A 16,618-nucleotide genomic window follows, 5' to 3' on the forward strand; every position below is an offset into this window, starting at 1 on the left:
GTGTAATATTTATTTATACTTGATCCTGTAGTTGTATATAGTGTTTGGCTTAAGTGCTTTTTTTGTCTGGTTGCAAAATTTTGAATTTTAATAAGCATAAAAAATGGCCTGAAAGTTTACCATTTTTGGTGAAGGTGATCGGTTATTTTACAGCTTTTAAGAAAAAAATATGGCATTTCTTTATCATTTTTTAAGCTGGATTCATCATTTTTACAATTGAGCCATCATAAACTATATTTAACCCTGACATTTAGGAATTATCGAAATTCGTTAGGTTCTATTTACCTCTTTTGATAGTAGTATATGTGTTCGTTTTTGGTTGTCTATTCAAAAATATGTTGGTGGAATCCCTAATTATATGTTATTTTTCGAAATATGCATATTGATATAATGAATAAATGCAGGCTTTTCTTGGTATTAATTTCTGTTTAATATCTGTTTTTTCATCAATATGCATTGACATCATTGATATACATGCCTGTTTTTTTACCTTTCTTTTAATAGACAAAATAGAGATCTTTATGCCTTTATTTTTTGTTTCATCAAATTCGCAGCATAACCTTTTGTTTTAATACTAAATCCTTGCATTTTTATTTTTTTTTACTTTATTGGATTCTTATTTAATGAATTTCCTTAACTTTTTGTTATCTAAATAATATCATTATAATTAAAGTTCGATAATAAACTGTAAATTTGGTAAAAGTGTTGTGCTAAAAAAATGAACTCGATTGCTGCAATGCAAAAGTTAAATTAAAGCAAAATCTATGAAATACACGTTCATTAAGTTTAGACTTGAGCACAACAAAAATGAGCAAAGTTGGTAGTGATTTCTAATTCTAATGAACCAAAATAAACCAAATGCAATAGGATTGTTGAGTGTATTGACAACCTCTTCCCACTATACATCCAAATAAATTCATTGATGGAGAAAGCAAAATGAAGATTTTTTTGTTTGAACTTCAATATTAGCCTTTTTGTATAATGGTTATTTCAAATATCCAGCTAAGATATTATGTGAAATTTATTTAAATAAATAGTTGGTGTGTTGATTTATAATGAAAATTACCAATTCTATTAAATAAGAAAATAAAAATATTAAATATAAAAGTACAAAGACTTGCTAAAAATCAAAAAATTTATACTGTATCTAATAAAATAAAAAAGCAAAAGTAGAAAGACATGTATTTTGCCTAATCATATATGTCAGTTTATGATTCGACCATCATTAGGGGTGGCACGGTACAGTATACCGCACCGAGATTATCATACCGCATACCGTATCGCAAATTGCGATATGAGAAAATGTCATACCTATACCTTACCGAATTTTTCGGTATACCGCATTCAGTATGATTATTTCCGATTCCGTTACCATACCGTCTATGCGGTATACCATACCGTATTGCGGTATACCGTACTTTTACGTTATACCGAAATAAGGTATGGGATATGATGCGAAGCATATTTTCTATGTTTTCCCCTTTATATTACACATTTTTATGTAAAGTATAACTCATCAATTCGTGTTTTTATCGGAGTAGGATGTGAAAAGCTGTCTCCAGAACTTATCACCCGGTCGGGTGAAATTGTGGTGCAAATCAGAACAAGGCAGCGCGAGTCCAGGAAGGGTCGAATTTCTTCCACCCGGCCGGGTGATATTTTCAGTTGTAAAATTACACCCGGCCGGGTAACTCATTTCCAACTGCAAATCAGCAGTTTCTCGGGCAGTTTCATGCATGGAAAAGGAGAGAGAAAAGGCGGTTATGTGGGTACCACTTGGGGAAGATTAAAAAGGGAAAATTGAGGGAGATTGGGGGACGTGTTTTTGGTGGGCAGAAAATCGGGAGAGACGACTGGGACGAGAGAAAGAGAAGGAAGGAGAGAAAGAGAGGAGGAAGAAGAGAAGGAAGAAATTCCGACCAACATTCCGACAATCCGGCTCCATATCTCCATTCCACTCAACAAGAGCATGCTTCCTACTGTTTTAATTGTTATTATTACCATGTGTTTAGGCTAAGCTCTTACGTTGCTCCTAATTTGTGAAAGATGTGAATTACTTTTGGATTCTATGGATTAATATTAATATATGATCTTTTCTACGGTGCTTTTTACATTGAATTATAATTCCGGCCTGATTTATGATTCAATCTTGTCTTTTAGCCAATGTCTCTTTAACTTGGTTAAAGGTGGAAACGTTGATAAAGAGTTTAAGATTCGTATCGTGTTCAACGTATGAATCTTGGATAAGTTAATTTACATGTCGTTAGAATAATTGTTGGATATTTACTATGCTTCTGTAGGAATGTTTAATTGATTTTGTAAATGAATCATGTACGTTGGAACGTAGAAGTTGGATTAGAGCTTACTATGCGTCTGTAGGAGTGATAATCCGACAAGTACGAATTTGATCTTAGTGTTCAGCAAGGTTAAATTCAAGCATCTATGAACATGTTCAGTGTGAGTAGAATGAACGAGATTATTACAACTTTCATTAGATTAATCTTTAATCCATAGGTTAATTGGTCCGTTAAGTTAATTCACATCTTGAGCATATTAGGAGCAACGTTCTCTATCTCTTGAGTTTCTCTATTTTCATTCTTTAGTTTTCAATTTGTTTATTAATCTTGTCAAACCTAGTTAAATAATCATACGCCTCCCTGTGGTTCGACACTCAAAGTACTACACACGAAGCTGTATTCTTGCAGTGAAGTTGTAATATTTGGGTTAATTAATTAAACTTGAGTGCTATATTATCCATTTGTAATAACTCAAAAATTACACATCAGGATACCGAGTACGGTATACCAAAATAAGGTATGACATACCGCTATGCCTGTGTTTCATACCAAAAAAATATATTTAAAATAAAATTTAACCTATTTAAATAATGTCCAAAAGATTAAAACTACACCACAATCAAATCTATACAGTGGACTTGATTTGCATTTTTGCGTGAGTGTGTTTGGGGTTGGGGCGGCTGAACTAAAATATGAAAGTAGGGTTAGAGATTTTAACATATTAACTACTCATATTTTTTTTTATATTTTTTATATACAACATATACATCGAATTTTTGGCAAATATTGTAAATGCGGTATATTGCGGTATACCGCGGTATAGGAAAATCTATACCTTTACGGTACCGTAATCTATCGGTAAGGTATCATACCGTACCGAAACTTATGGTATACCGCAAATTCGTTATTTCCAGTATTTTTTTTTGTACGATAAGTGCAGTATTTCGATATTTCGGTATATTTAGCCAGCCCTAACCATCATTCCTACAATTATGTATACAGCTCCTGCCAGAATAATCTTAGCTTTTTTGGTTAAATAAATATGTCATATAGTTATAGCAAAATAATAGTGGATATATTGTGAATAGAATATTCCACCAATTATTATCCTATATTCCAAGTGACATTTACAGTTAATAGGAGTAATTAATTACTTTGCTTTTTAGAAAGGCCCATAAATACATAGTAGTAGTACTACTATTATAATATTGGCGTCACATAAAATTGCACTATCATAAATTCAAAAAGTAACATACTAGTAGTAATATTTAACAAATTTTCTTTTCAATAATAATTGAATATTTTGGATTTGACCACCTCTCCTTCATTCATATTCATCGGTTCTACTTTGCATTATGATGATTTTACGGACTCATCAACGTCCATCCATTTTCATAATCATGAATCATGGTCATCATACTATATATCATAGCTCCTCAACTATGATGCTCCCCTACTCCTAATTGCTATAAGAAGAGAGGCAACTCAAAAGTTTATTTTGATATGAGATATATTCTTATTCATTTTGAGTTCATAACTTTGAGAATAATTTTTTGAGTATTCTACATTTCGTCACTCTTTATAGAACACTAGATGCAACCCCAAGACTTGTGTATATCTCTTGGATAATTATATCTAATGAATTTTTTCAATAAAAGTCTCTTATCCAAAAGATAGAATCCAAGCCAACCTCACCCTTTACAAAAGAGAGATCCCACTCTTTAGTACAAATACGAAAGAATCTTTAAGAATATGTTATGATGCAATAAGCAGTTTAACTATAATCCAACTTGTGAATGTACTCTTTCACATGCATGACAGTATCCACATATATCATACAAAAGCATCCAAATCATTTCGTTACCTACTTTTCGGAATTCCCTAATTTTACTTACTATTGGACCACATCAAATTCACCCTCAACTTTTAATCTTTACGGTTTTTTTTTCACATTAGGTCTTATACTAATTAGTGTGACATAGTATGGAATAAAAATCCTAGCTTCTTGTTTCAATTAACCATGTAAAATCAGAGTACAGAGTCCTTTTTGTCTGTGTCAATAAGAAAGTCTAAGCATCACGCGATACATCAAAGACTATTCGAGAGTCTCAAAAAAGATCAACTGCTCAAAAAAGTAAAAGTCAATCAAAGTACGACAAAAGCTTAACCAAAAGATGAACAACTCTTGAGCAACACCAAACTTGCGGATAAACACACAATCATTATTTATCAAAACAAACAAATAAGCAAGATACAAGAAAGTCAATCCAGTTTGTCATGGTTCTTCAACCGTATAAGTCAATCTAGTTTGTCATTGTGATATGTGGATGCATATTAAATAATTCAGAAGCCGAGGGACCAAAATGCAAAGGGGGAAATTGAATTAAGTTTCAGCTCCCAACGGTCATTTTGAGACAGTTGCAACCGAATGAGGAACGAGCTAGGGATTGAGCTGGAGTTGAGCTTAATGTCGCTGAGCAATCCGCGATCTCTTCCATCACATATATAAAGATTCAGTTGGTGAGAAGAGTGAGGTATGAGAATCATTTTCTTTGTGAGGAAATCAATGTTAACGTGTGAGCTCTAGGTTTTTTGAGTAATTGATTTCTTGAGTGATTCTTGAGCGATTGTAACTGGGATTTCGATTGTGATTGCGTGTTGAATAAATTGGTTGATAGCTTCTCCGTGGACGTAGGTCTTACGACCCAACCACGTAACTTTGTGTGTTCTTTTCATTGCGTTTTAATTCTCAGTTTTTGTTCTTGTTGTGGCCGGATTCCTCTGTCGATTCTAACAGTCATGATATACGTAGGGTTAAACACTTAATCTAAATATATTTTCATTTATTTCGGAGTTATCAACATATGTGTGAATTAGTAAAATGAAAAAAATGAATTGTGGTACAATTTGTCCAGAGTGAGTTTTAATAGTGTTGAAATATGTTCAATCTCATTCAAAATTATGTTCTACCGAGCTATTACACCAATCTTATAGAATGGGAGCTATACATGTATGGTAAGATTTACCCTAATTCTAATTACCTTATATTCGGTAATTACAATCAATTTGGTATCTCTATGATTATGTGATTTGATCCCGTAATCTTCTCACAATTGATTTCTTTCCAACACTCCCCCTCAAGTTAAGTAAGGGGATCATCCATACTTAACTTGCCCAATATCTCACGGAAGTTTCTTGAGTCCACAGCTTTGGTAAGGATATCAGCTAGCTGGTCTTCTGACCGAACAAACGGTAGTTCCACTATCTTAGCTTCAATGTTGTCTTTGATGAAGTGTCGATCAACTTCCACGTGTTTCGTCCGATCATGTTGTACAGGGTTCTCGGATATGCTGATAGCTGCCTTGTTATCACAGAATAGCTTGCAGGGCCCGGAAGGCATCAACTCCAACTCGGTCATTAGCCTTTTTAGCCACAGTATCTCAGTTAGTCCATTCTTGATTCCTCGGAATTCTGCTTCAGGACTCGACAGAGCTACCACCTTTTGTTTCTTGCTCCGCCAAGTAACCAAATTGCCACCAACAAATGTGAAGTATCCTGCTGTCGACTTCCGATCATTCGGGTTTCCGGCCCAATCAGCATCCGTGAATCCGTATATGTCCATATGACCATGCTTCTTAAACATCACTCCATGTCCCGGGGTTCCCTTGAGGTACCTAACGATCCGCAGCGCTGCTTCCCAATGGTCTTCTTGAGGTTTGTGCATAAACTGGCTTACCACACCAACTGCATATGCGATATCTGGTCTCGTATGAGATAGGTAAATTAACTTTCCAACCAAACGTTGATACCTGGTGCGATGAGTAAGTTGTGCTCCTTCTATTATGCGTAGTCCATGATTCTGTACCATAGGAGTATCCGCTGGCTTGCAATCCATCATCCCCGTTTCTGCTAGTAGGTCAAGAACATACTTTCTTTGGTTGATGAAAATTCCCTCCTTTGATCTTAACACTTCTATTCCCAAAAAATACTTTAGCAATCCGAGGTCCTTCATCTGAAATTCTGAAAACAAGTTCTGTCTCAGCAGTTTGATCTCTTCTTCATCATCGCCAGTGAGGATCATGTCATCTACATAGATGATAAGGCACGTAATTTTCCCTCCTTTTCTTTTCAGAAACAGAGTGTGATCAGAGTTACTCTGTTTATACCCGTACTTCTTCATCACCTCAGTGAACCTTCCGAACCACACTCGAGGAGACTGTTTCAACCCATATAGTGTCTTCTTGAGCTTGCACACTTTTCCACCTTCAAAGTCTTCAGAGAAACCTGGTGGACCCTCCATGTATATCGGTTTTGAAAGTTCACCATGCAGGAAGGCATTCGTGACATCAAACTGGTGTAGGGGCCATTCCTTGTTGGCTGCAATGGAGAATAGGACACGGATAGTGTTCATTTTTGCAACTGGGGAGAATGTTTCAGCGTAGTCGACTCCATATGTCTGAGTGTATCCCTTTGCCACCAACCTTGCTTTGTATCGCTCAATTGATCCATCTGGTTTTCTTTTAATAGTGAAGACCCACCTGCATCCCACAGCTCGTACACCTTCTGGCTTGGCGCAGACTTCCCATGTCTTACTTTTCATCAGGGCATCCATTTCAACCATCATCGCCTTTCTCCAGTGAGGCACATTCATAGCTTCTTCCGCAGTCTGAGGTATCTCTTCTTCTTCATATAAAGCAGCTGTGAATGCTCTTGCCATCTCTGTCAGGTTGGCTTTGGCTAGATTTGCCACTCCGTATCTGCTTTTAGCCCCTATCTTTCCAGGACTGTACCTTTTTGGTGGAATTCCTCGAGTGCTGCGTTGGGGAAGGATATATCGACCAGTATCTCCATCAATGGCGGTGACTTCATCTACGCTCGAATTGTCAGAAGGTATGAATGTACTTTCAGGTTCCGGTTCGGGAATTACCTCAGATATCACTGGAGGAGAATTAGATTGAGACGTGGTTGTCTGAGGAGGGTCTACAGTAGACGTGACCTGCTCGGCGATGGCGCTAGCTTGTTCTGTTGGTTCCGCTTCAGAGTTGCTTGATTGGGGCACCAACCAACTTGGGGGTCCATGTATTTCTCTTAGACTATTTCCACTACTCTCCCCCTGACTCCTAAGTTGGGCTTGATAAAAATACTCACACTCAAGGAAGTTGCAGTTCATAGTAGTAATTATTTTCCTAGATGACGGGTCATAACACCTATATCCCTTTTGGTTTATCCCATATCCAAGAAAGACACATTTGATGGCGCACGCAGAAAATTTTGTGCGCTCATGTTTCGGGACATGCACATAGACGGAGCACCCAAAAATTTTAAGCGGAAGTGTAAGTGGTTCGGGTATTTTTGTCATTTTCGAAAGGACTTGGTGGGGTGTTTTCATGTCGAGAATTTTTGTAGGAAGACGATTCACAAGATATACTGAGGTAGCGACCGCTTCTGGCCAAAGGAATTTTGGGACGTTTGAGTCAAAAAACAGAGCTCGAGTAATTTCAAGTAAAATTCTATTCTTTCTCTCAGCCACCCCATTTTGTTCCGGTGTATAAGGACAAGAAGTTTGATGAACTAACCCATGAGTTTTAAAAAAGTCTTTCATATCTCTATTGACAAATTCCCTCCCATTATCCGACCTAAGAACGGAGATAGTTTTGTGTAATTGCGTCTGAACCATTTTAAAAAAGATGACAAATTTTTCAAAAACTTCAGATTTATTTCGCAAAAAATATACCCACGTCATTCTAGTGCAATCATCAACAAATAATAGAAAATATTTAAAACCATGATCACCGGTAATAGGCGCAGGGCCCCACACATCAGCATGAACAAGGGAAAAAATATCTCTAACACGCGTATTACTGGATTTAAAGGACTGTCTATGGTTCTTAGCCAAAACACATGACTCACATGAGATGTCTTTAAAATTAGAAAATTTTGGAAAGAGTAATTTGAAATAACCCGCAGACGGATGACCCAATCTTCGGTGCCACAACCATGCTTCTCTATCAACAGAACCGTGAGCAAGCATCGCGGCGCCACCTTGGTGAGCTATCTCATCCACATAGTAGAGGCCTTGACGCTCAGTGCCACGCCCAATTATCCTCCTCGTCCTGATATCCTGTAATACACAAAAATTCGGATGCATCAATAAAGTACAATTCAGTTCCTTCGTCACATGACTAATAGACATCAACTTGTGAGACAATTTGGGCACATATAGGCAGTTCTTAAGTTTCAGACTCGGAGATATCTCAATTGTTCCACTTCCATGTACAGACGTTAACTCCTCATCAGCAGTTTGAATTTGGCTTTTCGTTGCTTCATTAAAAGTGGAAAAATCCTCCCTATCATAGGTCATAGTGTCTGTAGCCCCACAATCAAATATCCACTCTGTCCCTATGTTACCCGATAAATTTTTCGCCATGCAAGCAATATGAGTGTTTTCGAGAGGTGCAAAATAATTAGGGCTGACAAGGGATTTTTCAGGAGTTTGGGGGTCATATTTCGTTTTTCTAGGTTCTGGGGAACTCAATCGCAGTTTATTATTGGCATGGGGTTTATTGCATAATAAATTGGAACTGGGGAACTCAATTGATGAGGATTCAGAATATGGGGATCTATTGGCAAAATTAAAGTTAGGGTTAGGGTTAAAGAACCCCAACCCTTTACCTCCGATTTGTCCGCCGCCTCTCCTGAACTCGGCGACTGCCGCTTCTCCGATCGACCCGCCGCCTCCTCTGTTCTCCTGCCGGCCGTGAGCGTCGGTAGCCTCCTGGTTGCCCGCTCCGGTCGCTGGGAACAAGCCCCCTCCATTCTCATTCACCCCGATGGCTAATTTCGCCTTGGCCTTTTGATTCTCATCCCACCATTCCGGGAATCCAATGAGTAGAAAGCACGATTCTTTGGTGTGTTTGTGCTTTCCACAATGTGAGCACCATAATTTCGATTTGTCTACTTTGAATGGCCGACGGTTTTGTGGTGGCGGCGGTCCTGTCCCTGTTCGGTTTGGCGGAGGTCCATTTCGCGGCTGACTCCGTGCCGCGAAGCCAAGCCCGACACTGCCCGATGAGGAGTTGATTTCGTTGGTTGCAACGGCTGGTTCGGAGATTGCCGGCATGATCCGGAGCCGGGCGGTCTCCCGTTTAATCCAGCCGTATGCGACCTCGGCTGAGGGCCAGGGTCGATCCTTGAGGACCTCTCGCTTCATCTGATCGTACCTCGGGTTGAGTCCGGTTAAGAACTTGAAAAGGCGTCGAGTTTCGACGTATTTTCTGAACTGGCCGACTCCCTTGTCACAGCAAGTGACCGGTTGTTCTTGACACCGATCTACATCTATCCACGTTCCGTGTAAGTGTCGCCAATATGTCTCTAGACTCTGTTCCCCCTGCTTGACGTTCTCTGCCTTCTCTTCCAGGTCAAATAGGAGGAATGGGTCGGATGTGCTTTCAAAGGTTACGGCCAAGCTTTTCCATAAGGCTTCTGCCGTTTGATGGTGGGCGAAATCGATAACGATATCGGTTTCGATATTGTCTAGAATCCATGAGAAGACAATTAGGTTTGTCTCCTCCCACTCCGTGTAGTCCGCCGCCCCTGGTTGGGGAGGTGGCGGATTGCCGTTGATGTGGCGGAGTACTCTCCTACTCCCGATCTGGATTTTCATCAGCCGCGCCCATATCGAATAATTCGATCCGTTGAGCTTGACGGCTACGGTAACATTCTTGCTAACCTTCAGTTTTTGGTCATCTGTGATCTTGGGTTTGGGTTCGTCTGTGGCCATGGCTTGGTTTCTGCCTTAGATCGAGAAAGGTTCTATCGGGCTATGATGAATTCTTTCTGAGCCTAGGCTCTGATGCCATGTTGAAATATGTTCAATCTCATTCAAAATTATGTTCTACCGAGCTATTACACCAATCTTATAGGAGCTATACATGTATGGTAAGATTTACCCTAATTCTAATTACCTTATATTCGGTAATTACAATCAATTTGGTATCTCTATGATTATGTGATTTGATCCCGTAATCTTCTCACAATTGATTTCTTTCCAACAAATAGGAGTACTAAATAGTGTTGGAACTTTTCAGAAGACGAAAAGAAATGAATTGGTTAGACCTTGATCTTGATATTTAACAAACACGATGGTCACATTTTTCATGTGCTGGAAATTAATTGGTTTGTTTACCGAACTCGAACAAATAAATTATGCTCACTAAGCTGTGGTAGACTATTAAATTAGTAAACTATATAAAAATAGGATAGGATTAAGGAATGAAAAATCCCAGTTTCATTGAAATGGTTAAAGCCTGAAATTTTGCAACTCCCATTAGAAGATCTCACTATAGTAGAATAATCTATAATGACATAATTCTGCTACATTTAGTGGTAACATCCTCTTATGTTATTGTTACTAAATTAGAGTCATTATTTATTTAATGGCACTTATTTGGTTGACGTAAAATTCTTCCAAAATTGTGCCACTACTACAACAGTTTGTTCTGGTGCAATTAGTATATATTGTAGGATAGTCACTAAAAAATCGGCCAATTTAGGACACATTTTAATGCAATGACGCTGATTTATATTTCTATATATGTCACCAATACTTTAAAAAATGTCTTCATTCTTGGTGTCTAAATTAAAATTAAAAAATATAATTAAAAAATATAAATGGAAGCGTTCTATAAAAGACACTCCTACAAAATTAAATTAATTTGGCCTCAACTTACAAACAGTTTATTTTTCATCCTAAATTATGGTTATTTTCAAATTTTCTAACGCAAGTGATTGCATCTATTTTTGTGTCCTTAGGTAATATTGTCTATATTTCTTTTGATTTACTTTTCCTGCAGAACTCTAATAATCTTTAAATAATTACTCCTATCATATTGGAATAATCACTCACTATTTAAAATACTTGTCACTTTCCATACAGTACATAGTTTGCAATATAATTTATTGACAATATTCCCGTCTGTATTCTAAGGTCATCAAATTAATATGAAAAAATACGGAGAGTTAAGAGTATGTGTAATGCAAATAATTTGCAACATTTATTCAGAAAAATTAAAGGAAAAAATATAAAAAATCAGATATTGTGACGAGGTTTTTTGAACTGCCAGACCGATCTTGCTCGAACGATCTCAGCCTTATCCTCTTCCATGCGCAGCAAATGTGTGCATTCTAACATTTTTTTGTCTTCACCGTTGACTTTGATGGTGGTCAACGACTCGAGGGGGTTTGACTGCCGACACTCCCGTCTGTATTCTAAGGTCATCGACGTCATGTTGTAGTCTTCAAGAACATTTATAGGCACACTCTGTCACCCAAACAAGATGTATACATAAATTTGAAAACATATACACCCGAACCTGCTCGGTACCGCAGTTTTACCGAGCAAATAGGACGGGAATATTGCAACAGCACTTACCTTACATCCTATTTGCTCGGTAATTTTCTTACGGTACTTGCAACAGCACTTACTGAGCACAAGACCAGTAAATTACCGAGTACTTAACAGTACTTGGTAAATGACTTGCTCCTCTCAATCGACCACCTTGATACAATTTTCGATCGCTAAAGCTTGTGTTTTTACTAGTGTTTTATCTTTCTTGATTATTAATGCCTTTCTTATAAATAGTAGCCCCTCTGTCCAGCAATAAATATCCATTTTTTTGACCGTTCGAATTTTAAGTAACTATTTAAATTTGTAAAAGAAAGTGGTTAGAAAGAGTAAGAGGGATATGGCATGGGTCATCCCTACACCAACTCATTTCACTAATTTTTATTGTAAATTTAATAAAATAATAAAAGTGAAATAAAATATTTAATGGCTGATGAACAAAGAAGAAAAAATGAGATATCTAATGGCGAAGAGAAGGAGTCTATAAATACTACTAGTACTATTAGTATTAATAGTGGAATTATATATATGTGGATATACCTCCAAGAGCCAGCCGAAGTATTTGACATTGTTTACATGTTGATTTGCATCCATATCGCTCCACCGTGGCTGCATTAATTCGTGTTAATATGAATCGCGTATTGGGTGAGCATGCATATATATAATAAAGAGTTTAAGAGTTTAAGATTCGTATCGTGTTCAACGTATGAATCTTGGATAAGTTAATTTACATGTCGTTAGAATAATTGTTGGATATTTACTATGCTTCTGTAGGAATGTTTAATTGATTTTGTAAATGAATCATGTACGTTGGAACGTAGAAGTTGGATTAGAGCTTACTATGCGTCTGTAGGAGTGATAATCCGACAAGTACGAATTTGATCTTAGTGTTCAGCAAGGTTAAATTCAAGCATCTATGAACATGTTCAGTGTGAGTAGAATGAACGAGATTATTACAACTTTCATTAGATTAATCTTTAATCCATAGGTTAATTGGTCCGTTAAGTTAATTCACATCTTGAGCATATTAGGAGCAACGTTCTCTATCTCTTGAGTTTCTCTATTTTCATTCTTTAGTTTTCAATTTGTTTATTAATCTTGTCAAACCTAGTTAAATAATCATACGCCTCCCTGTGGTTCGACACTCAAAGTACTACACACGAAGCTGTATTCTTGCAGTGAAGTTGTAATATTTGGGTTAATTAATTAAACTTGAGTGCTATATTATCCATTTGTAATAACTCAAAAATTACACATCAGGATACCGAGTACGGTATACCAAAATAAGGTATGACATACCGCTATGCCTGTGTTTCATACCAAAAAAATATATTTAAAATAAAATTTAACCTATTTAAATAATGTCCAAAAGATTAAAACTACACCACAATCAAATCTATACAGTGGACTTGATTTGCATTTTTGCGTGAGTGTGTTTGGGGTTGGGGCGGCTGAACTAAAATATGAAAGTAGGGTTAGAGATTTTAACATATTAACTACTCATATTTTTTTTTATATTTTTTATATACAACATATATATCGAATTTTTGGCAAATATTGTAAATGCGGTATATTGCGGTATACCGCGGTATAGGAAAATCTATACCTTTACGGTACCGTAATCTATCGGTAAGGTATCATACCGTACCGAAACTTATGGTATACCGCAAATTCGTTATTTCCAGTATTTTTTTTTGTACGATAAGTGCAGTATTTCGATATTTCGGTATATTTAGCCAGCCCTAACCATCATTCCTACAATTATGTATACAGCTCCTGCCAGAATAATCTTAGCTTTTTTGGTTAAATAAATATGTCATATAGTTATAGCAAAATAATAGTGGATATATTGTGAATAGAATATTCCACCAATTATTATCCTATATTCCAAGTGACATTTACAGTTAATAGGAGTAATTAATTACTTTGCTTTTTAGAAAGGCCCATAAATACATAGTAGTAGTACTACTATTATAATATGGGCGTCACATAAAATTGCACATCATAAATTCAAAAAGTAACATACTAGTAGTAATATTTAACAAATTTTCTTTTCAATAATAATTGAATATTTTGGATTTGACCACCTCTCCTTCATTCATATTCATCGGTTCTACTTTGCATTATGATGATTTTACGGACTCATCAACGTCCATCCATTTTCATAATCATGAATCATGGTCATCATACTATATATCATAGCTCCTCAACTATGATGCTCCCCTACTCCTAATTGCTATAAGAAGAGAGGCAACTCAAAAGTTTATTTTGATATGAGATATATTCTTATTCATTTTGAGTTCATAACTTTGAGAATAATTTTTTGAGTATTCTACATTTCGTCACTCTTTATAGAACACTAGATGCAACCCCAAGACTTGTGTATATCTCTTGGATAATTATATCTAATGAATTTTTTCAATAAAAGTCTCTTATCCAAAAGATAGAATCCAAGCCAACCTCACCCTTTACAAAAGAGAGATCCCACTCTTTAGTACAAATACGAAAGAATCTTTAAGAATATGTTATGATGCAATAAGCAGTTTAACTATAATCCAACTTGTGAATGTACTCTTTCACATGCATGACAGTATCCACATATATCATACAAAAGCATCCAAATCATTTCGTTACCTACTTTTCGGAATTCCCTAATTTTACTTACTATTGGACCACATCAAATTCACCCTCAACTTTTAATCTTTACGGTTTTTTTTTCACATTAGGTCTTATACTAATTAGTGTGACATAGTATGGAATAAAAATCCTAGCTTCTTGTTTCAATTAACCATGTAAAATCAGAGTACAGAGTCCTTTTTGTCTGTGTCAATAAGAAAGTCTAAGCATCACGCGATACATCAAAGACTATTCGAGAGTCTCAAAAAAGATCAACTGCTCAAAAAAGTAAAAGTCAATCAAAGTACGACAAAAGCTTAACCAAAAGATGAACAACTCTTGAGCAACACCAAACTTGCGGATAAACACACAATCATTATTTATCAAAACAAACAAATAAGCAAGATACAAGAAAGTCAATCCAGTTTGTCATGGTTCTTCAACCGTATAAGTCAATCTAGTTTGTCATTGTGATATGTGGATGCATATTAAATAATTCAGAAGCCGAGGGACCAAAATGCAAAGGGGGAAATTGAATTAAGTTTCAGCTCCCAACGGTCATTTTGAGACAGTTGCAACCGAATGAGGAACGAGCTAGGGATTGAGCTGGAGTTGAGCTTAATGTCGCTGAGCAATCCGCGATCTCTTCCATCACATATATAAAGATTCAGTTGGTGAGAAGAGTGAGGTATGAGAATCATTTTCTTTGTGAGGAAATCAATGTTAACGTGTGAGCTCTAGGTTTTTTGAGTAATTGATTTCTTGAGTGATTCTTGAGCGATTGTAACTGGGATTTCGATTGTGATTGCGTGTTGAATAAATTGGTTGATAGCTTCTCCGTGGACGTAGGTCTTACGACCCAACCACGTAACTTTGTGTGTTCTTTTCATTGCGTTTTAATTCTCAGTTTTTTGTTCTTGTTGTGGCCGGATTCCTCTGTCGATTCTAACAGTCATGATATACGTAGGGTTAAACACTTAATCTAAATATATTTTCATTTATTTCGGAGTTATCAACATATGTGTGAATTAGTAAAATGAAAAAAATGAATTGTGGTACAATTTGTCCAGAGTGAGTTTTAATAGTGTTGAAATATGTTCAATCTCATTCAAAATTATGTTCTACCGAGCTATTACACCAATCTTATAGAATGGGAGCTATACATGTATGGTAAGATTTACCCTAATTCTAATTACCTTATATTCGGTAATTACAATCAATTTGGTATCTCTATGATTATGTGATTTGATCCCGTAATCTTCTCACAATTGATTTCTTTCCAACACTCCCCCTCAAGTTAAGTAAGGGGATCATCCATACTTAACTTGCCCAATATCTCACGGAAGTTTCTTGAGTCCACAGCTTTGGTAAGGATATCAGCTAGCTGGTCTTCTGACCGAACAAACGGTAGTTCCACTATCTTAGCTTCAATGTTGTCTTTGATGAAGTGTCGATCAACTTCCACGTGTTTCGTCCGATCATGTTGTACAGGGTTCTCGGATATGCTGATAGCTGCCTTGTTATCACAGAATAGCTTGCAGGGCCCGGAAGGCATCAACTCCAACTCGGTCATTAGCCTTTTTAGCCACAGTATCTCAGTTAGTCCATTCTTGATTCCTCGGAATTCTGCTTCAGGACTCGACAGAGCTACCACCTTTTGTTTCTTGCTCCGCCAAGTAACCAAATTGCCACCAACAAATGTGAAGTATCCTGCTGTCGACTTCCGATCATTCGGGTTTCCGGCCCAATCAGCATCCGTGAATCCGTATATGTCCATATGACCATGCTTCTTAAACATCACTCCATGTCCCGGGGTTCCCTTGAGGTACCTAACGATCCGCAGCGCTGCTTCCCAATGGTCTTCTTGAGGTTTGTGCATAAACTGGCTTACCACACCAACTGCATATGCGATATCTGGTCTCGTATGAGATAGGTAAATTAACTTTCCAACCAAACGTTGATACCTGGTGCGATGAGTAAGTTGTGCTCCTTCTATTATGCGTAGTCCATGATTCTGTACCATAGGAGTATCCGCTGGCTTGCAATCCATCATCCCCGTTTCTGCTAGTAGGTCAAGAACATACTTTCTTTGGTTGATGAAAATTCCCTCCTTTGATCTTAACACTTCTATTCCCAAAAAATACTTTAGCAATCCGAGGTCCTTCATCTGAAATTCTGAAAACAAGTTCTGTCTCAGCAGTTTGATCTCTTCTTCATCATCGCCAGTGAGGATCATGTCATCTACATAGATGATAAGGCACGTAATTTTCCCTCCTTTTCTTTTCAGAAACAGAGTGTGATC

At 37.0% G+C, this 16,618-nt stretch overlaps 1 protein-coding gene across 1 annotated transcript; it reads right to left on the minus strand.

Annotated features, from left to right (window-relative positions):
* Positions 1 to 11,185: 11,185 nt before the first annotated feature.
* LOC121765145 (palmitoyl-acyl carrier protein thioesterase, chloroplastic-like) lies at positions 11,186 to 12,303 on the minus strand. The gene is made up of 2 exons (XM_042161175.1): positions 12,241 to 12,303; positions 11,186 to 11,616 (listed from the first exon to the last, which is right to left on the minus strand). Exons 1-2 carry the CDS (start codon positions 12,292 to 12,294, stop codon positions 11,386 to 11,388), a joined length of 285 nt encoding a protein of 94 aa, XP_042017109.1. The 5' UTR covers positions 12,295 to 12,303; the 3' UTR covers positions 11,186 to 11,385.
* Positions 12,304 to 16,618: the final 4,315 nt, after the last annotated feature.

The sequence above is a fragment of the Salvia splendens genome, chromosome 14, assembly GCF_004379255.2.
Source record: "Salvia splendens isolate huo1 chromosome 14, SspV2, whole genome shotgun sequence".
NCBI lineage: Eukaryota > Viridiplantae > Streptophyta > Magnoliopsida > Lamiales > Lamiaceae > Salvia > Salvia splendens.